Source organism: Malania oleifera, chromosome 7, assembly GCF_029873635.1.
Source record: "Malania oleifera isolate guangnan ecotype guangnan chromosome 7, ASM2987363v1, whole genome shotgun sequence".
In the NCBI taxonomy this organism is placed as follows: Eukaryota; Viridiplantae; Streptophyta; class Magnoliopsida; order Santalales; family Ximeniaceae; genus Malania; species Malania oleifera.
This window is the reverse complement of record NC_080423.1, coordinates 29,087,774-29,112,928: the sequence shown is the minus strand read 5'-3', so window position 1 is coordinate 29,112,928 and position 25,155 is coordinate 29,087,774. Positions and strand designations below refer to the sequence as shown.

General features: G+C 33.8%; 1 protein-coding gene across 1 annotated transcript; it reads left to right on the top strand.

Annotated features, from left to right (window-relative positions):
* The first annotated feature begins 1,479 nt into the window (after positions 1–1,479).
* On the top strand, positions 1,480–5,668 carry LOC131160799 (cation/H(+) antiporter 2). Its single transcript, XM_058116681.1, has 4 exons — positions 1,480–1,659; positions 1,785–2,834; positions 3,683–4,593; positions 5,389–5,668. Exons 1-4 carry the CDS (start codon positions 1,480–1,482, stop codon positions 5,666–5,668), a joined length of 2,421 nt encoding a protein of 806 aa, XP_057972664.1.
* Positions 5,669–25,155: the final 19,487 nt, after the last annotated feature.

Sequence of the window (25,155 nt, the reverse complement as noted above, 5' to 3'; positions counted from 1 at the left end):
GTCTTTAGTGATGTCTTTCTACGGAGAAAATGTACAATTTATAGTGACAATCTTAAACTTTCAGTGACTGAATAAAATAGTTACTAATACTCTATTATTAGTGACGCTTTAAAATTCGTCACTAATAAGTAGTTGTCATTGTCGTTTTAGTGACTAATTTGAAACAATCACTAATAATGACCTTTTTTTTGTAGTAGAGGGAAAACCTTTTTCAAATTTGAATTTCAAAAATTCAAATTCAAATATAACTACCGATAACCACCAACCATCAACTGTCAAAGTTGTAGGTTGACATGTGGCATCAATGGGACACATGATCAACCCAAAATCTCTAACCAATTGTGTGCAAACAAGTCAAAATTTTGAATATCGGTTAGGGCGCCAATTGACTGCTTATGAGCGGCACAAAAATGTAGAAAAAGAGGGAAGGTCAATCGACTACCTTAAGTCGCTGGTCGATTGCCTAGTGAAAAAATTATGCTTCTCTTTTTCTTTTTTCTTTTTCCTTTTACTTTTTATTAAGGATGGCTACAAATTGACTTGTTTATTATGAATATAATAAAGAACTTTCCTTTGTGAAGACACCATGAATGATGGTCCTCCATTCACTTACAAAATCATATTTATTACTAGTAATGATCACTTTGCTCAATTAATTGAGCCCTTCTATTAATTTAAATTAATATTAAATAAATAAAATTTTTTAAATTGAGTCACAATATTAACATGAGAAACATCTAATGAGCTTATCAAATCTTACTTTTAACCAACATTGTAACTATAAGAAATTGACAAATGCATGCATTATAAAATGACATTTTATGGAGCTAAAAAGGGTATAAGAAGAGAGAGAGAGAGAGAGAGAGAGAGAGAGTAGAGTATATATCGCATGGGTTGCAATGCTAATGCTAACAGATTTAATATGAAGGCTAAGAGAGGCTAGAAGATTTCATGTCGGTTTCTAAAGTTCTTTAGTCTCATTTTTTTTTAAAAAAAAAAAAAAACTTCCAATGTACATACACTGCATTAGGAGAGATAATATATTATCAAATATTTTGAACACAATTTATATGGTCTCTTATCCCTAACTAATTCTATATATATATATATTGAAAACTCAAATAATGTCAAATCATGTATGTGTGTGTATGAGAGAGAGAGAGAGAGAGAGAGAGAGAGAGAGAGAGAGAGAGATTTGACTCTACAAAACTCGACAAAATAAAAGTTTAGAGAATCTTGATTTGGTGACACGCCATTCACCTTTTATTAAGGATAGCTCCAAATTGACCTATTTATTATGAATATATTAGAGAACTTTTCTTTGCCAAAGACACCGTAAGTGATGGTCATCCATTCATTCGCAACGATCATATTTATTACCAGCAATAACCCCTTTGCTCAGTTAATTGATTCCTATATTGCTTCTTCATTTCTCCTAATTATTTTGCTTGATCAATCCTCGTAAGTTTGTCAGGGCAAATGGCTGCAAGTGTGACAACAAGCTCCATTTATCACAAGCAAGATCTACTATTTACTGAATGGAAGCAGTCTCCCCTCATTGCATTGGGAGGGCAAGTCATCTGTGTTCTTGTCACCTCTCACATCTTCCAAATGATTTTCAATACTTTTGGCTTGCCTGCAACTTTAGCCAATATTTTTGTAAGTATGCCTTAAAAATACAATAGATCTCTCTCAATTGGATAGAAGTAGAACTATTTTTTCCATTCAATGTTAATATTTTTTTTATTAAAAGTAATTATGAATTAATATTTAATTCCTCACAGGCTGGGTTGCTGCTAGGCCCCACTGCGCTGTCGCGTATGAAGTATTTGGATGTTATATTTTCGCCACAGAATTCCGACATGTACTTCAAATCAATGGCGCTCATCAACCGCATCATCTTCATGTTTCTGATCGGCCTGGAGCTCGACATTTCCTACCTTAAGAGCCACGGCAGGCCGGTGATGATCTTCGCACTCACCGGGGTCGCCATGTGCGGCGTCTTCGCCACCCTCCTCTCCTACCCCATAGTAATCCTCATCCACGCCATCACCACCGTCGAGCTCAGCGTCTTCGCCTTCATTATCTTTCTCACCTTGACCAGCGCCAACACGGCGCCGTTCCTGGTCATCCGCATGGTCGCGGACCTAAATATCACCACCGCCGACACCGGGCGGCTAGCCGTCCACACCGCCGTGGCCACCAACGTGGTGTGCTCGCTGGCTCTGGTCGTGATGATCAGCTTCAGAACGGACTCAACCGGGGCCAAACGGTCTGTGACGAGCGTGATCGTGAGCGGGCTGGTGATGGTGGGGGTGGTCTACTTGAACCGCCACCTGGTGCGGTGGCTGAACCAGCAGAACCGGAACCAGAAGTACCTGAAGACGATGCACCTGCTGTGCGTGCTGACGGTGGTGCTGAGCGTGGCGATGCTGGCGGAGTACAACGGGTACGACTCGGTGATAGCATGCTTTTTGATGGCGATGACTTTCCCCAAGGGCGGCAAGACGACTCGGACGCTGTTGCAGAACTTGAGTTCTTTTCAGGATATATTCTCGCTGCCGATTTTCTTTGCTTACATGGGGTTCCAGGCGGACATATCATGGCTGGTGCGCAATCCAAGGAGCCTCGGCATTGTTTTCATCACTATCTGCATTGGCGTCGGCGGCAAGATCTGCGGCGCGCTGGCCGCTTGCCGCTACTTGAGGATTCCGCCCGCGGGCGTCACCATTGTGCCTTTCTTGCTTAGCTTGACGGGTTACTTCGACATTGATCTTCTGGTCACCAGCTTGGGCATCAACCTCAAGGCTTCCAAGGACAACGACAATTATGCGGTAAGTATTGCATGGGAAATGCTTATAGTTGTGAGAATTAACAGTACGATAGATTGTTTACAGACATACATAATAATAAAGGAAATTAGTGACTCATCGGAGCGTGGCTCAGTGATGAGGGCAAGAGACTGAAAAGGGCTTTGAATTCGAGTCTTCACTGGATTATTTTTGGATTATTCCGCACTAGTTATGGTGGGCGTGGTCAATTCACACCATGTTTGACAATGGGATAAGGGTTTAAAAGACTTTGACTACTCAAGGTTTTCTTTCAATCATAAAAATAAATAAATAATAATCATCTTCAGAGAATTGTACATCTCCAGCCACAATCCTCCAAAAAGTCTAGCATTTGAAAAAAGAGAACGAATTCAACAATTTTACTGACAAAAATTTCCATTATAATGTAAAAGAACAAACCTTAGCATTTAAACCTTTAATTAGGAATACTCTACGCAAAGTTCTTTGATCGATCTCTCTCCTTCTAATACTACGCAAAACCTTCCTCTTGCTCGATTGGACCATCATCTTCCATTATGTTAATTATCATCTTACATAATACACGCTGTACATGCTGCAGCATTGATCCCTTTTTTTTCTTCTTTAAAGAAAGCAATGCTATATGTACTTCTTTTCGTACTCTAGGACTCCATGAATGACATTCTGTCATGCATTATCAAATTCTTCAAATTAGATGGTTTTTAAAAGTAAGATTTATGACAAAGCTTGTCGAATTTTTATATTCTATAAAAAATAAGTCTTAAATTAAGTTTATTGAATTTTTATCCCAACATTTATTAATTATTTGAACATGTAATTTTTATCATGATATATTTTAACTGATGTTTCAGGAATTAAGTTATCTGATGAACAATTTGGTGGCAACCACAGGGGTAATAACTGTTGGAATTGTGGGCCCACTGTTGACTTATATAGTGAAAAGAGACAAGTCACTGGTTTACAAGCCCGAGGCCCTAGAATTTAAAAGTCTAGAGAGTGAGTTGCGAGTGATAGCTTGTGTGTATGATTCACGCCCAGTGTCAACCATGTTGTGGATCATTGGGTCCCATACCATGCCTATCGACCCTAACTTGATGCACTTGATTGAGTTCCAACCAAAAACCACCCCTAATGTGATGTCCATCCACCAACGACAGGAGGGTGAGGAGAGTGATGATGAGGACTATGACGATGATGATGTTGTCAAGGTCAACAACGTCTTGGATGTCTTTGTAGCAGAGACAGGATTGTGGGTTCATCAGCTCAAGGCTATTTCAAAATTTTCTACGATGTGCAAAGATGTGTGTGAAGCGACCGTAGATTGGCGTGCATCCTTTTTGCTCCTCCCTTTCCACAAGCACCAACGGATCAATCGTGAAATGATAATTGGTAAGGAGGGGATAAGGACCACCAATCAGAAGGTGCTCCGCTACGCACCTTGCACCGTTGGAATCCTGATTGACCGGGGCCTCTCTGGGCCTCCGCAGGTATTACCTGATTCAGAAACGATACAACATGTGGCAACCCTATTCTTCGGTGGACCTGATGACCGCGAAGCATTGGCATACAGCATTCGCACTTGCAAACATCCTCAGGTTAATCTCACAGTAATTAGGTTTTTGTTGACGTATACAAAGAAATTCAATAATTGTGACGATGCAACCAATGAAGAAGCGCCTTCAATAATGAAAAGTTCGAGTCATGAAGAGGATGAAATTGAGAAAGATGGAGACAACGCCTTCATCACAAGTTTCTATGATAGGTACTTACATACCATATGCACAGGCACTTGCGCAGATATACACGCACAAACACACACATTTATACATACATACATACATACTTATATGCATGCATACATACATACATACATACATACACACATATTATAGTTACCATCTTATCATAATTCTCCATGATCTTTATGGTATTATCTATATAATGAAGGAAAAATATTGCCATTTTGAGTATTTGTGAGTTTAGATGATAATCATAGAAAGTCAAGTCAGACCCACGACTTGTGTTCAAACTACTAGAATCCCTAACATTTTCATAAAGTGCATATTTGATTCACATACAAGACTATTTTTTAGGTTGATTGGTAGCACACAGTAGGCATAGACTACACAAAAGGAGATAGCTCGTCTCCTATTCCATACGCTTTCCCACTCCTCTAAAAGTTTGAACCAAAATCTCCAACACGTTAAGAGGAATGTGCATGTACATACATATACTAGCCATTATACACAACGATATTTATTTAAGATGTTAAATATGCGAACATTAAAGTAAAAGTTAGGAGTAATTATGAATTTATTATTGAGATTGATGTGTTAGATATAAGTAGTTATAGATTAGTTATAGAATTTGTAATTTTTTATATTGCCGTTAATTTTTATTTAACTAATACTTTTTACTATAATATTTTTTAAAAAATAAAAAATAAAAAATAGGCGTTGAAGTGAAGGAGTACAGTCCATATATATAGATATAAATAACAAGTTATTTGTTGAGTGATTTGTGGACTATATATAATTTGGGTGGCATTTTTGATTAGGTATGTAACAACAGGCCAGGTTGGGTTCGTAGAGAAATACGTGAATAATGGGAGGGAAACAGCAGAAGCATTACGAGATATGGGGGATATGTACTCATTATTCATAGTTGGGAGGGGAGGACGAGGACCCTTGCCTATGACCATCGAAATGAGTGATTGGGAAGAGTGTCCTGAGCTTGGCACCGTTGGGGATCTACTAGCCTCTTCAGACTTTGGGATTAGTGGATCTGTTTTGGTCATTCAACAACATCGACATTCACCATATTCAGACAATCACTAAATTTGTAGACTCCTCACCCTTCTCTCTTTTCTCTTATATATATATATATATATTTCTTTGTTGTAGTTTTTTGTCTTATGAGACAATGATTGATGACTACAAAGGTTTTTGAAAATTGATTTTAATCCTATTTTGAAGAGGCTTAGGATTTGGAGTTCTATTGGATTTGGATAAGATATAATATAAAATTATATTGAAATTTGTCCAAATCTCTCCAAATCCAAATCTAAAATCCGAAATTCAGGCTCTCAAACACTATCCAAATTCTTTTCTAAATTGTTATAATTTTGCAACAACTCTCATTCTAAATTCAAATTTGTTTGAGTTTGAATGAAAAACTTATGTCCAAATCTATGCATCTAATCCAAATTATACACCTCAAAATCCCAAAGTAGATGTAAATAATTTGCATTAAAAGTAATATAATTAGTCATGTATCGTGTAAATACAAAATAATCATCGTTAATTTAATTGTAGTTTGATGGCATTGAATTTAACCTTAAAAAAATCAGTAAATTATGGAAACAATTAAACAAGCAATTTTTTGAAAGGTATGCATGGTTTAGAACATATGGAAGAAGCAAAGAAGCACAAGTATATAGTGCCTGTATAGAGGCTCTACAAAACATATGAAGTTCTACACTTCAAACAACTTTTTACTAGTTTTGAGCTTACTTACTATCTTATTGAGTTATACTATATATTTTTCAAAATTTCTTAATTGAAATCACTTATCCTAATTTTAGTGGGCTCTTTAGAAAGAATGTTCTTCAACAAATATTTATTTAAGAGTAGAAATACACGTGAACCATTGATAACGATAGAAACTTCTTCATATTTACTTCAAAGACAAACCATCTGTTTCTTCATTTCTCATGCCTCTTGATTTTCCTTTATTAAATATTTCCTTCTACATTTCCCAACCTCCCCATTTCTATATTCTTCCACTATATATTCCTTATTTCAAAAGCTCTAATTTGCACACATCTCCATCGATGATTTGTACTAGTTTTTTTTTTTTTTTTCAGTGCTGCAATTGATTATATTATGGATTGTAAGTATTTGTTCCATGGTTGAATTTTTGGGTTATTTATATGTTAGAACCTAAGTACATCGAATAAAACGGATCGATGAATGACAAAGACAATAGTAGTGCTATAAAAAAAAATTGTGCAGTAATAAGATCAGGCATTTTAGAGGTGAAGTGGAATTTTTGGGAAAGTTAATTTGATATGTGAAAGGGATCTTATGAAGGCTTACATTATGCAAGTTCTCTCACTTTTTAATTTATTTATCTTTTGGATTTGAAGATGTAGAAATATTTCGTAAAATTACTTAAAGTGATTGATAATTATGCAAGTGGTGAGATTGTTTTAAGAGAAACCAGATTGTTTTTGCATATGTAATCTAGATCTCTTCTTGGTAAACAAGAAGAAAACTTGAGTAATACAAATTAATTTGGATTTCATTATATATTGATTATCATTTAAGAAAAACATTACCTTTCTTCCTCTCAAAATTTTTTATGAGTTTAGTCCGTTCCGAAAATATTATTGTAAAATATTAGTCTAATAATGTGATTAAGGATTAATTACTTAAGAAAAACCTTACCTTTCTTCCTATCATCATTTTTCTATGAGTTTAGTCAGTTCCAAAAATATTGGCAGCAAAGGGCCAATGGCTTATGGCTTATGGGCTATTTCATATATGGGTTAAGGACCTAAGCCCAAGGCAGTGGGCTGCTAGGTCATGGCCCATGGGACATTGACTGAATCTGGGCTGCCTCTGTTGGGCCTGGGCAAGTGGGCCGTAGCCTGTGGCTGTGGGCGTATTTCTGAAATCAATGTTGTATTTTAGTTGAATTTAGATTGTGACCCAAATAAAAAAGGGTCATTGATCTCCGAACCTAATTTAAATGAATGATTTGCGAGAGTATTGATCAATTTTATGGTGCATATTTTCAAAACAATGACGAAGGATCAACCAAACCCAAATTAGTAAATTTTAATTACTACCCTTACTTTCTCTTTCATTTATTTTCCGAAGAATCAAATTATCACTATATTTATTCTCTTTTCTACTTTTTCGATGTCCAGTGAACTAATGTGCATTGAAACAAACTCAAATTTTCATTTGTCTATATATATATATATATATATATATATATATATATATATATATATATATTTGTGTTGGCTTTGGTGTATTCCCAAGAGGGAGGACGAATTCGAATTTTAAAATTTATTTCTAAATTTAACTAATTTAATAGCAGTATGTTCACGACCTAGGATCTATCTATACAGTTCCAAACGCGCAGATAAATATAACGTTCGAAAATTAAGTGATGCGCGGCATTCACAGTATAACATACATGTGTAATAAATAAATTACCGAAAAATAAAATGCACGCACGATATGTTATCGGGGTTCGGCCAACTGTGCCTATATCCCCGCCTCTATCTCGCAAGTCCGAAGATTCCACTAAAGGCTCACTTAATGGATGGAGCGGGATCAGTTATAATTAGGTCAATTAGCCGAGCTGACCTCAACCAACACGCCTTACCAAGATGACACACCTACCTTTCCTAACCAGTCTAAGCTAGTTCGAGACTGTTCAATAGGGTTAGTCCCCATCTTCAGGCTCGTGCCTAGAATACAATAGATTTGAAATACAATTTTTGTGAACAAGGAAATGTTTCTTACATAAGCTCATATGTACCAATATAATCAACACACTACCAAATGATGAGATATTGTTAGCTTTGGTGTATTCTTAAAAGGGGGGGGGGGGGTGAATTGGGTATTTAAAGAATTACTTCCTAAGTTAAACTAGATCAGCAGTATTTCACATTCTTAAGGTCTTTCTATGCAATAATAAACCCAATCATTCACAATAAAACATACACGTGCAGTAAATAAATTGCGGAAATATAAAGCACACGCACGATATGTTATCGGGGTTCGATCAACTGTGCCTACGATCTCGCCTCTAGCTCGCAAGCCCGAGAATTCCACTAATGCTCACTTAACGAGTGGAGCATCACCGATTACAACCAGGTTAATTAACACAAAGCTGACCTTAACCTTTAAAAATCCTCCTTGCGGGCGGAGAAGGCCTTAGGTCAAATTCACAGGGCCGACCCCAACCTGATCCTTCCGGACTAGATCAAACCCTCTCAGGCCACGCCTGGAAATACAATAGTATTTATACAACAAGATTGGTACAGTGATTATGCTTTCATGTAAAGCAGATATGTACCAAATACGCACAGTATTATCAATCAACCACACATAAACAATGTAGGAAATGTAAGCTCAGTAATGTGTATTTTTGTGCAAGTCACACTCAACAAGATATGATCGCTAATATGCTTAAGAGTGTTCTAATCAAGTTATATCTTTGAAACAAGTTGTATCAAATTTTAAAATCAAATCATGGTTTCAAAGATGCTAATCAAATATTCAAACTATCTCAAAATATTTTCCTTCGATGTAATGAGCACAAAAGTGGTTTGAAAAATATTATAGCTTGTAAAAATATTTGCATAAAAAAAGTAAAGCTATAGGAATCTTGCACTGACAATGCAAAGATCCTTAAGCTATTGAGTTTATCCCAACACAAGATTTATTATATTCAAATTCGTGGGATAAACTTTGCTAACTCTCCAAAAAATAAATCAATCAATCAAACAAGAACCCTGAGAGTATTAGCAATACGTAATATACACTAGCACAACCAATATACTCTCAAGGGAATAGAAATTTGAGAATATTTGGACAATATGGGTTTTTGAAATAGAGAGGATTTTGCACTAATGATTTTTGCTAGTAGTTGTTAATCCACACAAATGAACTCATATTTATAGGTTAGGGTAAAATTATAACCATTTATGACCTATTGGGTATTATTAAAAAAGTTCCAAAATGCTTATGCACTGTTAACCCAAATTAACTCAATTTTACCTCGGTTAAAATAATTTAAACCCGACAAGGTTCGGGTGGCTGAACCGAGGTTTGGTAGCCCGAAAAGACACATTTTAAAAGTCCTTAAAATGGTTCGGTAGCTTGAGTGTAGGTTCGCTAGCCCAAACAAAAGTGAGAAACATTTGTTCGTAAGTTCGGGTGCTCAGTCCTAGGTTCAGCCGCCCGAACTCACGTGTTCGGTCGCCTGGGGCCTATTTGAACTACAATGCTCGGTAGCCTGAGTTGGTGAAATGTCTTTTTCAAAGGGTTCGGGCTCCTGGGGGTGATGCGTTAATCCTGGTTTGGTAGCTCGAACCAAGGTCAAACTGCTAACTTTCTAGCAGTTCGAGCGCCCGAGGAGTTTTGAACTCTAGGGGTTCGGTCGTCCGACCTCTCACATATTTGCCTATTAAGTCCAATTTTAATTCAATTATTTCTCCTGATAATATTTGTGATATGGGGACTATTTTGTGCATTTGTGTAGGGACCTAAGATCTTTCTATCCTACTGAAACAATCTGGCGTCGATGGATCGAAAGTCGACCGAAGAGTGCCTTAAAGTCATTCGTTCCCTATGGTTATTCGACGGTCATTTTGAGCATACAAAACCTACATGCATGACATGAAGAGATTATTACAGACTGATATCCTAATTACTATTACAAACCCAATAACATTACAACAAATATTAAATGTGTTGGGGTCTTCACTTCTCTTAAGGTTGCCGCATGCCATTATATAAACGTGTCAATGAGAACCTACACAAAAACTTGGCAACCATTAAATACCAAAGTATTTGTTATTATCAAAATTGGGTGTGACCTATAAGGTCAACAAATATGATAAGCTCAGTTTAGCCTTAGTATCTACTCTAAAATTAATGTTAATAATTCAATCAGTACATGAGAGTGTAAGTGACAAGATATTTGTGTCAAAATAATTTTCTTAATCACAATGCACTAGCAAAGATCACAAATATATTCCAAATATCTCAATAGAAGTTTTTATCAAGGTAAACTACAAAAGATATTCAACAATGGTTTGTAAAAATAGTTATTTGATCTCTGTATTAAAATAATGATCTCAATCAAAAGTATAGCAACAAAGATCTTTTGGCACTCAAGCAAATATCTCAAAACATATATTTATCAAATATAAGCACAAGAGATATTTTGAAAATGATTTGCAAAATATTTTAGCAATCAAATTCCAAAGTGAACTCCTTAAGTATTGCAATGACAATGCAAAACTCAAAGGCTCAATGAAGTATTCCTAAGAAAGACTTATTAACAAAGTCTCATAGGTAAACTTCAAGCTTAGCTCTCTAATAAAATAATCTCAATCAACACGAATAAGAGAGAGCTTAAGCCTAAGAAGAAGAACACTCAATCACACTTACAAAGATATTTGAGCAATAAAATCTGGTGAGAATGAGTGTTGGAGGCTTAAAAATTAGTATACGAGATTTTTGAATATTAGAGGATTTTTCCTAATTATGATTGCTAATTTGATGCTATTATTCCAAATGAGGGGGTATCTATAGACATCTCCAAAAATATAACTGTTAGGACACATATGGAATTATTATAAATGTTTTAATACATTTTAATACAATTAACCCCGTTTTATTATTTTAACCACGGTAAAATTAATTGGGCAACCTGAGAGCACCGGTTGACCAAAGGCATGTTCGGTTGACCAAGTTTGTGCAAGTTTGGTCGACCGGGTATAAATTGAACTACAAGTTCGGTCAATCGGACATGGAGGTTCCAAAGCGATTTTCCTTTTTAGCGCGATTCGGTCAACCGAGAGGATTTGAACTACGTAGTTCGGTCGATCGGAGCGTTAGGTTCTCACATGTGGGAACTCGGTCGACCAGGTAGTTGGTTTACAATTTGAGCTCAGTCGTCTGGGTGGTCAAGGTGTTGACTTATAGGGAGTTCGGTCGATCGGGAGGAATATATTGGCCATGGCTCAGTCGATCGGGCTATGGTCAAACTGTTGACTCGATCTCGGTTTGGTCGACTGGGTGGAGTTGTACTTGAGTAGTACGGTCGATCGAATATGCATATATTGGCCTAATAAGGCTTACAATTCTTATTTTGATGATAAAAAATCAATGATATGTTTAATATGTTTCAAGTAAAAATTTTTTAGGAAAGTGACAAAGCCCAAGTGTATAAAGAAGTCTATGGATTACAAAGAATTCTTGAAGAACATAAGTATAGTTTATGGATTATAAAGAATCCTTGAAGAACACAAAGAAAAGCTTATGGATTACAAAAAGCATGAGGAATAAAATTGTACTGGTGAAAAGCTCAAATAAAAGATTGAAACAACAAATATGATGGAAGAGCAAGATTAAAGATTAAAGAATTATATTTTAGGATGTTCTTAATATAAGTACTTCAAAGGTTAAACTCAAATATAAAGTGGTTTGAAGCTCATAAAAAATCAAAAATATATTTTTTAAACATATATACTCTAAAAAGTTTTTTTTTTTAAGAAATAAAAAATGCTTAAAAAGAGAAGATTTTTTAAACCATGTTTTTAAACACATTTATTTCAAAATATTTGGAAATAAATTTTAGGAATCTTTGAGAGTAATGGATAGCTTCTAAAAACATTTATAAATAGTCAAAAGTTTCAAAGGTTTAAAATAATGATCATAGAGGCAATATTGAAAGGTTTTTGAAATTAAGCAATTCTCAAAAGTTTTAGATCCAGAAATCTTCAAAAGTTTCAGATTCAGAAATCTTCAAAATTTCAGATCTAGCAATCTTCAAAGTTTAAGATCAAGCAACCTTCAAGGTTTTTAGATCAAACAACTTTTCAAAGGTTTTTAGATCAAGTGATTTTCAAATATTCAAATTTCTCAAAGGATCTAAAATTTTATTGTGCTTAAACTTTCTGATCTGATATTGATTTATATTTTTGAAGCAAAGTTTTAAAAATCAGAATCTTTCATTTTCTTTGAAAAATCATTTGGTAATTCATACTAAGCGTTGAGCTTCAAATTTCTTATATTTGAATTACTTCGGAGTATAAGTAAGATGATCATTGTACTAATCTACTCTATTGTGAGAGTTCTCTTTTGTGCACAAATTTCTTTATCATCATTCTTAAACGATTCAGAGTTGTTGAATCGTTGGATCAAATAAGGGGTTATTGTTTGGAGAGGCGGGCTCTAGCCTGACAGAAGGAGTGGTTGTAAATTGGTTTTGTTCCACCAGGTAACGGAATTGATATAGTGGAATCCTTTGGTGTTTTGCCAAAGGCGAGGACGTAGGCTGTGTTAAAGCCGAACCTTATAAAAATCTTATGTCTTTCTCTCTGCTTTACTTTATATTATTTACTTGCTATTGTGGTAGGATTTAAATGTGCAGGTTGCAGATTCTTAAGTGAGAAAGAAACAAAGGTACTTGATATTTAGAAAGTACATTTTGATTAATCATTTTCGGAAACCCAAAAAGGGAGTACGTTGCTTAATCTGCGGAAATCTTGATCAAGTAAAGTGCATACTAAGAGTTTACAGAAAAATCAACTAAAGCTCTAATATTTTTGGTTGAGTGATTGAATTACGTTGATTTCATTAATTGACTTGTGAATTTAAATTTCAGTATTTTTAAGTGTAAATATCGTTTATATATCTTGTTCTCTGGGTAATTAAAATCAATAGCTTAAAAATCATTAAAATTTAAAAAGAATCCAATTCACCCCCCTCTTGGGAAGCTATTCCTCATTTCAATTGGTATCAAAGCCTAGTTATAGAAATTCCTAACAAGAAACTATAAAAAGATCTAATGGCAAACATTGGAGTAGCACCCTTTGGTGAAGGACAATCCTCAACCCGTCCACCAATCTTTTGTGGACACAATTACACTTTTTGGAAAAAGTGAATGGAAATATATCTCCAACACATGGATTAGAAAGCTTGGGAAGTTGTTATGGATGGAAATCTTATTCCTACTAAGTTAGTTGATGGAAAACACATTCCAAAAGAAAAGAAAGACATGACAGACTTAGACTATAAAATGCTTCAGATAAATGCAAATGCTATAAATGCGTTATATTGTGCATTAGATGCTAATGAGTTTAATCGAGTCATGTCTTGCAAAATAGCTAAGAAAATTTGGGATAAGTTAGAAGTAACTTATGAAGGAACCGTCAATGTTAGAGACAATAGGATTGATATGCTAACAAGTGAATACGAAGCCTTCAAAATGAATTCTGAAGAAACAATATCAAGCATGTACATTAGATTTACCCACATAATAGACTCTTTAAGTGCCTTAGGAAAAACCTATACTACATATGAAATGATTAGGAAAATTCTAAGAGGTCTACCCTCTATTTGGGAACCAAAGGTCACAGCTATCACGGAAGGTAGAAACCTTAAGACTACGTCTTTTGATGAACTTATAGGTTCACTTCTTACATATGAAATGACACTAAAAGAAAGAAACCCTGAACCAAAGTATAAAAAATCCATAACTCTAAAGGCATCTAGCCATAGCTCTAGTGAAGAGAAAAAGCGAAACTAGTGACCTAAATCAAGATGAATTGGCATTCATTACTAAGAGACTAGGAAAATTCTATAGAAAAAATAAAAGGTTTCCTAGAAAATTCTACAAAAAGAAAATTAAAAAATGAGATACAAGTAGGAAAGAAAATTAAAGTAAGAATGAATTACCAACTTGTTATCACTGTAAAAAGCCAGGACATATTAAACCGGAGTGTCCATTGTTCAAGAAGGACAAGAAAAAAAAAGAAGGAAGCAATGAAAGCTACTTGGGACGATTCAAGCTCTAGCGAAACTGAAACTGAATCAAGTGAACAAGAGATGACAAATATATGCTTCATGGCAAATGATGAAGAGGTAAATTCTTATTACTCTTCAACAGAATCTCAAAATGTGTCTTGTGATGAGTCATGTGACAATTTGCCTTCTTATGAGAAATTACAAACTGAATTATTTTCATTACATAAAAGATTTATAAAAGTGTCTAAAAGAAATATAACTTTGAAAGATCAGAATCAAGAACTAGTAAAGCAACTATAATCATTCAAAGTTATTGAAGATGAAAGAAATACTTATATTAAGAAGCTGGAAGAAGAAATAAAACAAGAATTAGATAAAACTCATATAGATGGTTTTAACAAGAAAGATTTAGAAATAAATGAACTCAAAAAGATAGTTAAGGATAAGGAAAAAATTATCTATTACTTTACTAAAGGTAAAGAGAACTTTGAAAAGATGATTGAGCAGCAAAGGCTTCATGGAAACAAAGAAGAAATAGGCTACAATGGTAAAACAAATAAAAAAAATAAAAAGCTATACATGGGATACTTTAATAAGGAAGCTAGGTTTTATGCTAGCACTTCATCAAATAACAAACATGAACACACCACTTGCTATATGTGCAAGACTAAAGGTCATATAATGTCTAATTGCCCATTAAATAAAAAATATGTTAAAGTCCAAGGAGAATGGAAAACAAATAATGGAACTAACAGTAAAACAATAAAAGTCAAAAGAATTTGGGTTCCAAAAACTAACACATAGTGTCCCTCATTATAGGTTTGCCTTAGGACAACAACGACAATGTACAAATGGTACTTGAATAGCAGATGCTCAAGACATATGACCGGTGACAATAACAAGTTCACTACCTTAAAACAAAAAGATGGGGGATACGTCACCTTCGGCGACAATGCCAAAGGTAAAATTGTTGGTATAGGTAAAATTGGTAAAGAACCTTCACTCACTATAGATAATGTGTTATTAGTAGAAGGACTAAAACATAATCTTATAAGTATCAGTCAATTAAGTGATAAAGGGTTCGAAATAATGTTCATGAAAGAAAAATGTGTCATCCAGAATCCCAAAAATAAAGAAACCTTATTTATGACTCATAGAATAAATAATGTTTACTATATAAATCTTGAGAAAATAACAAATCAAAACATAACTTGTTTAACACCCATGAATGAAGCAAGTTGGTTATGGCATAGGAAATTAGGACATGCTAGCATGGACCTACTATCTAAATTATCTAAGAAAAATCTTGTAAAAGGATTACCAAATATTAAGTATGTAAAAGACAAGATATGTGATGCTTGTCAAAAGGGAAAACAAGTAAAAACAAGTTTTAAAAAGAAAAAATTCATATCCACCAAAAGACCCCTAGAACTCCTACACTTAGACTTATTTGGTCCAACTAGAACCTTAAGCTTAGGTGGAAAACAATATGCTTTTGTAATAGTAGATGATTTTTCAAGATTTACTTAGGTAATTTTTTTAGCAAACAAAGATGAAGCTTGCAAACAATTAATAACCTTATGCAAGAAACTACAAAATGAGAAAGGTTATAATGTAACAAGTTTTAGAAGTGACCAAGGAAGAGAGTTTAAAAATAAAGAAGTTGATAAATTTTGTAATGAACATGGAAGAACTCAAAATTTTTCAGCACTTAGAATTTCACAGCAAAATGGAGTTGTTGAAAGGAAAAATAGAACTTTGCAAGAAATGGCAAGAACAATACTCAATGAAAATAATTTACCTAAATATTTTTGGGCAGAAACTGTAAATACAGCATGTTATATTGTAAATAGGGTATTAATAAGATCAAAAATAGATAAAACACCATATGAACTTTGGAAAGATAGAAAACCAAATATATCCTACTTTCATGTATTCAGTTGCAAATGTTTTATTTTAAATACTAAAGATGACCTAGGAAAATTTGATGCAAAGTCAGATGAAGGTATTTTCTTAGGTTATTCTACAAATAGTACAGCCTATAGGATTTATAATAAAAGAACCTCTACAATTATGGAATCAATTCATATTACCTTTGATGAATCAAATTATTATAACATAAAAAATATGAATGATGAAAAAGAAGTCACTCCACAAAAGGAAGAAGTTCTTGAAATAAAAGAAGAAAAGGATAATGATGCATTAAATGAAAACCTTTCAGAGAAACTGAAACTTCCTAAAGAGTGGAAATATGACAAAAATCACCCAAAAGAACAAATTCTTTGTGAAACATCAAAAGGAATAACTACTAGAGCCTCACTAAAAAATATTTGCAATCATTATGCTTTCTTATCCCAACATGAACCAAAAAATATTGAAGATGCCTTAAATGATGACTCTTGGATTATAGCTATGCAAGAGGAATTAAATCAATTCGAAAGAAGTCAAGTATGGGAACTAATACCAAAACCCAAAGATAAATCAATTATAGGAACAAAATGGGTGTTTAGAAATAAGAATGATGAAAACGGAGTTGTTATGAGAAATAAGGTTAGGTTAGTGGCACAAGAATATAATCAAGAAGAGGGAATTGATTACGATGAAACTTTTGCACCTGTGGCAAGAATGGAAGCCATTAGGATGCTTTTAGCCTATGCATCCCATAAGGATTTTAAGTTATATCAAATGGATGTGAAGAGTGCATTTTTTAATGGATATATAAACGAAAAAGTAAATGTCAAACAACCACTAGGGTTTGAGAATTCTAAAAATCCAAACCATGTATTCAAATTGACAAAAGCTCTTTATGGTTTGAAAGAAGCTCCAAGAGCTTGGTATGAGAGATTAAGTAAATTCTTACTTAAAAATGAATTTACAAGAGGAAAAGTTGATAGTACCTTATTCATTAAAACTAAAAACAAAGATTTGTTATTAGTTCAAATATATGTGGATGATATTATATTTGGAGCTACAAATAAAGATTTATGTAAAGAATTTGCCACATGCACGCAAAAAGAGTTTGAGATGAGTATGATGGGAGAATTAAATTACTTTCTTAGAATACAAATCAAACAAGCAAAAAATGGAATCTTTATAAATCAAACTAAATACATTAAAGACATGTTAAAAAAGTTTGATATGGAAGAAAGTAAACCCATAGGAACTCCTATGAGTACTTCAACTAGTCTTGACAAAGATGAAAAAGGGAAACAAGTTGATACTAAACTTTATCGAGGAATGATAGGAAGCCTACTCTATTTAACAGCAAGTAGGCCAGATATCATGTTTAGTGTATGTATGTGTGCAAGATTTCAGTCAGTTCCAAAGGAATCACATCAAACAGCAGTTAAAAGAATCCTTAGGTATCTCCTAGGAACACTTGAACTAGGATTATGGTATCCAAAGTAATCTGAATTTGAAATGATTAGTTATTCAGATGCGGACTTTGTTGGATGCAAAATAGATAGAAAAAGCACAAGTGGAATGTGTCATTTTATGAGACATTCTTTAGTTTGATGGTCTTCAAAGAAACAAAATTCTGTAGCATTATCTACAACAGAAGCCGAATACATTGCTGTAGGAAATTGTTGTGCTCAAACATTATATATGAAACAACAGTTAAAAGATTTTCAAATACAATATCAAACTATCCCTATCAAATGTGATAACACAAGTGCTATTAATATTTCAAAAAATCCAGTATCTCACTCAAGAAAAAAACGCATCGATATAAGACATCATTTTTTGAGAGATCATGTACAAAATGAAGATATAGTACTAGAATTTGTAAATACACATGATCAATTAGCAGATATTTTTACAAAACCTTTGTCGGAAGAAAGATTCATATTTATAAGAAGAGAATTGGGCATGCTTCACAGTCGTGAAGTAATATAGAAATTGTTCTGGTTAGCAAGCGACTACCACTAGGGTACCAGGCGACTGCCTAGCTACTGTCTTTAAAAATTCCACAAAGACAGGTGCTTGCTATATTGAAGCAGGCGACTGCCTCGCGGCAGGTAGAGTTTAAAACCCTATTTTAAGTCATTTTAAAACCCACCAGGCGACTGACCATTCATTTTTTCTCTCTGAAACCCTTCGTCTCCATCACTTTCCATACACAAATCTTGCCTAAAGCATCTTGCAATCTAGTATCAAATCCTTCCTCCACACAAACACTGAGCTTAACTTAGAGTTTCTTTGATTTTCTTCTTCATCCAAACATGCCTAGATCAAAATCCGTTGGTGTTAAAGGATCTTCCTCTTCCGCAAGAATAAATAACGATGAGGTGGAGAAATGGTTGGTCACTCCACACGCCAAGCACCTTTACCGAAATTTAATTGCTTCAGCTGAACCGATATTAGGTAAGGTACTCGACGTAACATTCTTCAATTTTGATTTTCCCGAAATCTTGGAACTTTTCAAGAACACTGGATGGGATAAATTTATCACCTACCAAGCTAAAGGCTATTATCCCAATGTTGTGCGTATGTTTTATGCAAACATGGAGCGATGCGATAATGGAATCAAAACAAATTTTCTTGGAAAAGACATCCATCTAAATCTCATATCTTTGGGAAAGATTCTTCGAATTAAGCCAGGGGATTTTGAGATTCATTTTATTGAGAAGCAATGGATTATGGCTAAAGGTTTTACACCACAAGAGTTTTTGCCACTGGTTATGACTGACACACCAGTAAACTTTGGTTATCCTCTACTTTATAAGCAGCTTAGTTTGAAAGCCCTCATTTTGCACAAGCTAATTACAAACAACATTTTACCAATATCTGGTTCTCACGATCAAATTTCTTTTCTGGATTGTTTTGTAATGTGGTGCATCCTCAAATGGAAGAAGATGGATCTTCCAAGTTTGATCATTCAGTGGATTATCATGAAAGTTGATGCTCCCCTTGTTGTCCTACCATATGCGGGAATGTTGAATATGGTTTTCGCTCATTTTAATGTTTTAACTCCATCATTCAACTTTACTAGCAAGACGTATTATGATATCTTTTCTGACACAGTTCAAAAACGGATGGGCTATAAAAATTCTCCTCAAGGGTGGTTCCATAAAGAACATAGGAATGTCTTAATTGCACCACCACCTTCTTCATCATCTATCCACACACCTGTAGTTCAGCCTGATCCAGATATTCCGTCATGGTTTGTTCCATTTTTTAACCATTACATGGCATTTAGTGATGGTATGAAATCTGGCCTCGGTACTTTGCAAGAGAAGGTTAAATCCATAGAAACTCATTGTTCACAAATTGATAAGCGAGTTGAAAAGATTAAGCAATAGTTGGCCAGTTCCTCCAAAGGAAAATCTCCTATGAGCATCAGTTCTGCTACATCCAGTGAGGATGAATCTGGAGAACAAGAAGAAGGAGAAGATAAAAGTGAACAAGAAGAAGGAGAAGATGACAGTGAACAAGAGGAAGGAAATCATAAATCTGAAGAAGAAGAAGAAGAAGATGATGAAAGTGAAAATATGGAAGCCTCTGACTAATGTGCCTTTACCTATCACTTTTATGTGTTTTTATGTAATTCAAGTTTTATCGGCTAGGCTATCTTTGGTTTTCTAAAACTAGTACTTTGACTTGCAGCATTTCTTTGTTTTTGTCTCTCTTTTTCCTTTTTGATTGATGTCCAAAGGGGGAGAAAATGTTTAAGAGAAGTGAGTGCAAAAATATGATATATAATGGTTTGTAAAACCTTTTAAATACCTTTTAAATGGATGGATGAATCTTTTACATGTATGTATGGTTTATTCATGGATTATCTTTTGGACTTACATACATGAATTGTGTCATGCTTATTCATAGGGGGAGCCATGAATATTAAAATCTTATTATTTTTGCTCTTGATTTGTCATCATCAAAAAGGGGGAGATTGTTGGCCTAATAAGGCTTACAATTCTTATTTTGATGATAACATATTAATGATATGTTTAATATGTTTCAAGTAAAATTTTTTCAAGAAAGTGACAAAGCCCAAGTGCATAAAGAAGCCTATGGATTACAAATAATTCTTGAAGAACACAAGTATAGTTTATGGATTACAAAGAATCCTTGAAGAACACAAAGAAAAACTTATGGATTACAAAAAGCATGAGGAATAAAATTATACTGGTGAAAAGCTTAAATAAAAGATTGAAACAACAAAGATGATGGAAGAACAAGATTGAAGATTAAAGAATTATATTTTAAGATATTCTTAATGGAAGTACTTAAAAGGTTAAACTCAAATATAAAGTGGTTTGAAGCTCATAGAAAATCAAAAATATATATTTTTTAAACATATATACTCTAAAATATATTTTTTTTAATAAATAAAAAAGGCTTAAAAAGAGAAGATTTTTTAAACCATGTTTTTAAACATATTTATTTCAAAATATTTGGAAATGAATTTTAGAAATCTTTGGGAGTAATGGATGGCTTCTAAAAACATCTATAAATAGTTAAAAGCTTCAAAGGTTTAAAATAATGATCATAGAGGCAATATTGAAAGGTTTTTGAAATTAAGCAATTCTCAAAAGTTTTAGATCCAAAAATCTTCAAAAGTTTCAGATCCAAAAATCTTCAAAGTTTCAGATCCAGCAATCTTCAAAGTTTAAGATCAAGCAACCTTCAAGGTTTTTAGATCAAGCTTCTTTTCAAAGGTTTTTAGATCAAGGATTTTCAAATATTCAAATTTATCAAATGATCAAAAATTTTCTTATGCTTAAACTTTATGATCTGATATTGATTTATATTTTTGAAGCAAAGCTTTAAAAAAATCAGAATCTTTCATTTTCTTTGAAAAATCATTTGATAATTCATACTAAGCATTGAGCTTCAAATTTCTTATATTTGAATTACTTTGGAGTATAAGTAAGCTGATCATTGTACTAATCTACTCTATTGTGAGAGTTCTCTTTTGTACACAAATTTCTTTATCATCATTCTTAAACGATTCAGAGTTGTTGAATCGTTGGACCACACAAGATGTTATTGTTTGGAGAGGCGGGCTCTAGCCTGACAGAAGGAGTGGTTGTAAATTGGTTTTGTTCCACCAGGTAACGGAATTGATATAGTGGAATCCTTTGGTGTTTTGCCAAAGGCGAGGACGTAGGCTGTGTTAAAGCCGAACCTTATAAAAATCTTATGTCTTTCTCTCTGCTTTACTTTATATTATTTACTTGCTATTGTGGTAGGATTTAAATGTGCAGGTTGCAGATTCTTAAGTGAGAAAGAAACAAAGGTACTTGATATTTAGAAAGTACATTTTGATTAATCATTTTCGGAAACCCAAAAAGGGAGTACGTTGCTTAATCTGCGGAAATCTTGATCAAGTAAAGTGCATACTAAGAGTTTACAGAAAAATCAACTAAAGCTCTAATATTTTTGGTTGAGTGATTGAATTACGTTGATTTCATTAATTGACTTGTGAATTTAAATTTCAGTATTTTTAAGTGTAGTTATCGTTTATATATCTTGTTTTCTAGGTAATTAAAATCAATAGCTTAAAAATCATTAAAATTTAAAAAGAATCCAATTCACCTCCATCTTGGGAAGCTATTCCTCATTTAAGCATATTTAGTGCATTTCGGTTCTTTTCACTTATGTGATCGCCCTATTCATTTAGTCATACATATATGTGCATGTGTGAGTGTCCTAAGGTCATTCTAGGCTTTTTTTTTTTATTTGAGCTTACCTATCATATCATGCAAGTGATGCATATAGTTATTATAGTCTAAACCTTATTTACTATTATAGACCCGTAATGAATAAAGCATTAAAATACAACATTAATAGGATCTTCAGGGCCTTCAACTTCTACTCATTGTTCCATCATTTTGTCCTGCCAACACTATACCTGCACATATCCTCAAACATGCATCAAATACAACAAGTATTTTTCGTCATCAAAACCGGGCGTGACCGATATGGTCAACATTCTCCTCCTTTTTGATGATGACAAATACATCATGCAAAAAATATGCTTATAGCCTTAGAAGAGTGTTGGCCTTACAAGGCTTAAAATCTTATTTTGATGCTAACAAACAAGTGGAACTTAACATTTTTGGTTGAGTGATGATATTTCAGAACTTAAAAGGATCACATTTGTGAAAGCAAGGTCAAAGTGCTCACAAGGATCAAATGAAGCTTAAAAGAGTTAAAACATGGATTTAAAGATGATTTAAATAAAGCCTGAAGATTATGAAAGCATGCATATTAAAGTGAACTTGCTAAAAGCCTAAAGTACATTGAAAGCTTGAAGAAAAGATGGACTCAAAGTAAGGACATACATGAAGACTTCAAGAGTTGAAGCAATCTTAAAGAAGTTTTATGTAAGTACTTCAAATAATTTCAATATGCATACATGAAGCTCTTAGATTAACTTCTTGGACCTAAATACCTTGTAAAATACTTGGAAAATATTTTTATAAGGTCAAAAGATATTTCAAAAGGTTAAAATTATTTTTGGAATGAAAAGCACCAAAAAGAAGTTTTTCCAAATGCTGTCATTTTTTCTACATCCGCATTGAGGTACATTTTTATCTATCAAAAACTCATTATTTTAAAAAATGTTCAACATAAAAGTTGTAGGAATTTCTCTTAACTTTCTTTTGAGACCAAGATAAACTAATTTGGAATAGTATAGAAAAATTTACGACAAAATACTGAAGGGGGGGTCGAAGTTGTTAGGTGATTGACCTTGTCTGTTCAGGCGCCTAAACAACAGACAGAACAACCTCAGGTGACTGACCTTGTGAATTCAGGCGCCTGAAATCGTATTGACTTCGAAAATTACACAATTTTCTAAAACTTCAGGCGACTGACTCCAATACTTTAGGCGTCTGAACACTATTAATGGTTATATTTTTTAAAATTTTTTTAATTCAAACTTATATTTCTTGTGCTCCAAACTTTCTACAAACTTGAGAAACACTCCAAGTCACTTGGGTAACACGAAATAGACTTGATTTCTCATCTATAAATAAACCCCCAAGGCTAAGGATTAAACACACCAAGAAAATACTGCGAACAAGCTTTCTTGCTCTCAAATCTCCTAATTCTCTCAAAGCTCTCTTGTGCAATCAATTTCTGAGTTTCACTACTGAGATTTACTGTGAATTTATCAAGAAAATTCTTAGTCTACTCTTAATTCTTTCAACCTAGAAAGAAGGCTTACAGTGATATCTTCTTGAGCTTCATATTTCTATATTGTGAATTTGATTGAAGTATATATATTTAACTTGTACTAATTAGCTCTTTGCGAGAGCACTCTTTGTACACATCTATTTGATTTGTATCTTGTAGATATTAACATTTGAAGGTTATTTGGATCGTTGGCTAAGCGTGGGGATATGACTTAGAGAGGTTGGCTCTAGCCTAAATGAAGGAGTGACCGAGTGAGGGGATATCACTTGGAGAGGCGGGCTCTAGCCTATTGAAGGAGTGTGTACATGATGTTGTTCTGCTCGGCAAAGGAACTTATTTTAGTGAATCCTTTGGTGGTTTGCCAAAAGCGAGGATGTAGGCTGGGTATAAGCCAAATCTCGTAAAAATCTCGGTATCACTCTCTCTTTCCCTTACTCTTTATTTTCAGTACAGATAAATTGCGTGGATAATTTAATTTCTTAATTATATATACTACGTATATTTGGAAATCAAGTAAACTTAAAATTTAATTTTGATTTGGGATTGCGGAAACCGAAAGGGAGTACGTTGGTTAAACCATACTTTGCAGAAACCATAAAAGAGTACGTTACTTGGCTAACACCCAAAGATAAATTTACTAAGAGTTTATTTGAATTTTGAATTTTGGGAAGAGTGTTAATGTTTTGTTGAATATTAAATTGAGAAACAAATTACATTCTCTGCAGGGCTTACAAATTTGTATACGCGGGGTTGCAAACAAAATAACCATCTTAATTGGATATGGTGGTTGATTGGAAAAATTGATTGGTTTGGTTGATTGATTGATTACTTGATTGTTTAAATACTTTATTGATATATGGTTGTGGATTGGATATTATTTTAAGTAATGGTCATGTATTTGGTAAATCAACAAGAAGTCAGAATACATTAAGAAGAAGTAAAAGAAAATTTTAAATCCAATTCACCCCCCCCCTTCTTGGGACCACACATTAGTTTACAATTGGTATCAGAGAAGGGTTATAGAAAATCTTAATTAGTAGTTATAAAAAGATCTTAATGGCTCACATAGGCGTACCTTCCTTTGGAGAGGGACAATCTTCAACTAGGTCTTCTATCTTTTGGTGGACATAACTACACTTTTTGGAAAAAAAAACGAACGCAAATCTATCTTCAAACTATGAATTGGAAAGTTTGGGAGGTTGTCATAGATGGTGACCTAATTCTCCTTAAACTAGTAGATGGAAAACAAATTCCTAAGGAGAAAAATGATATGACAAACTTAGATCATAAGATGCTGCAAGTTAATTCTAGTGCTATGAATGCTTTGTATTGTGCTTTAGATGCTAATGAATTTAATAGAGTAATTGCTTGTAAAATGGCTAAGGAAATATATGATAATCTAGACGTCACTTACGAAGGCACTATAGAAGACTTTAAATTATATCAAATGGATGTTAAAAGCTTCTTTTTAAATGGCTACATAAATGAGGAGATCTATGTAGAATAGCCCTCAGGATTTGAAAACCATAATATCCTAATCATGTATATCGATTGTTTAAAGCCTTGTATGGATTGAAATAAACTCCTAGAGTTTGGTATGAGAGACTTAGTGATTT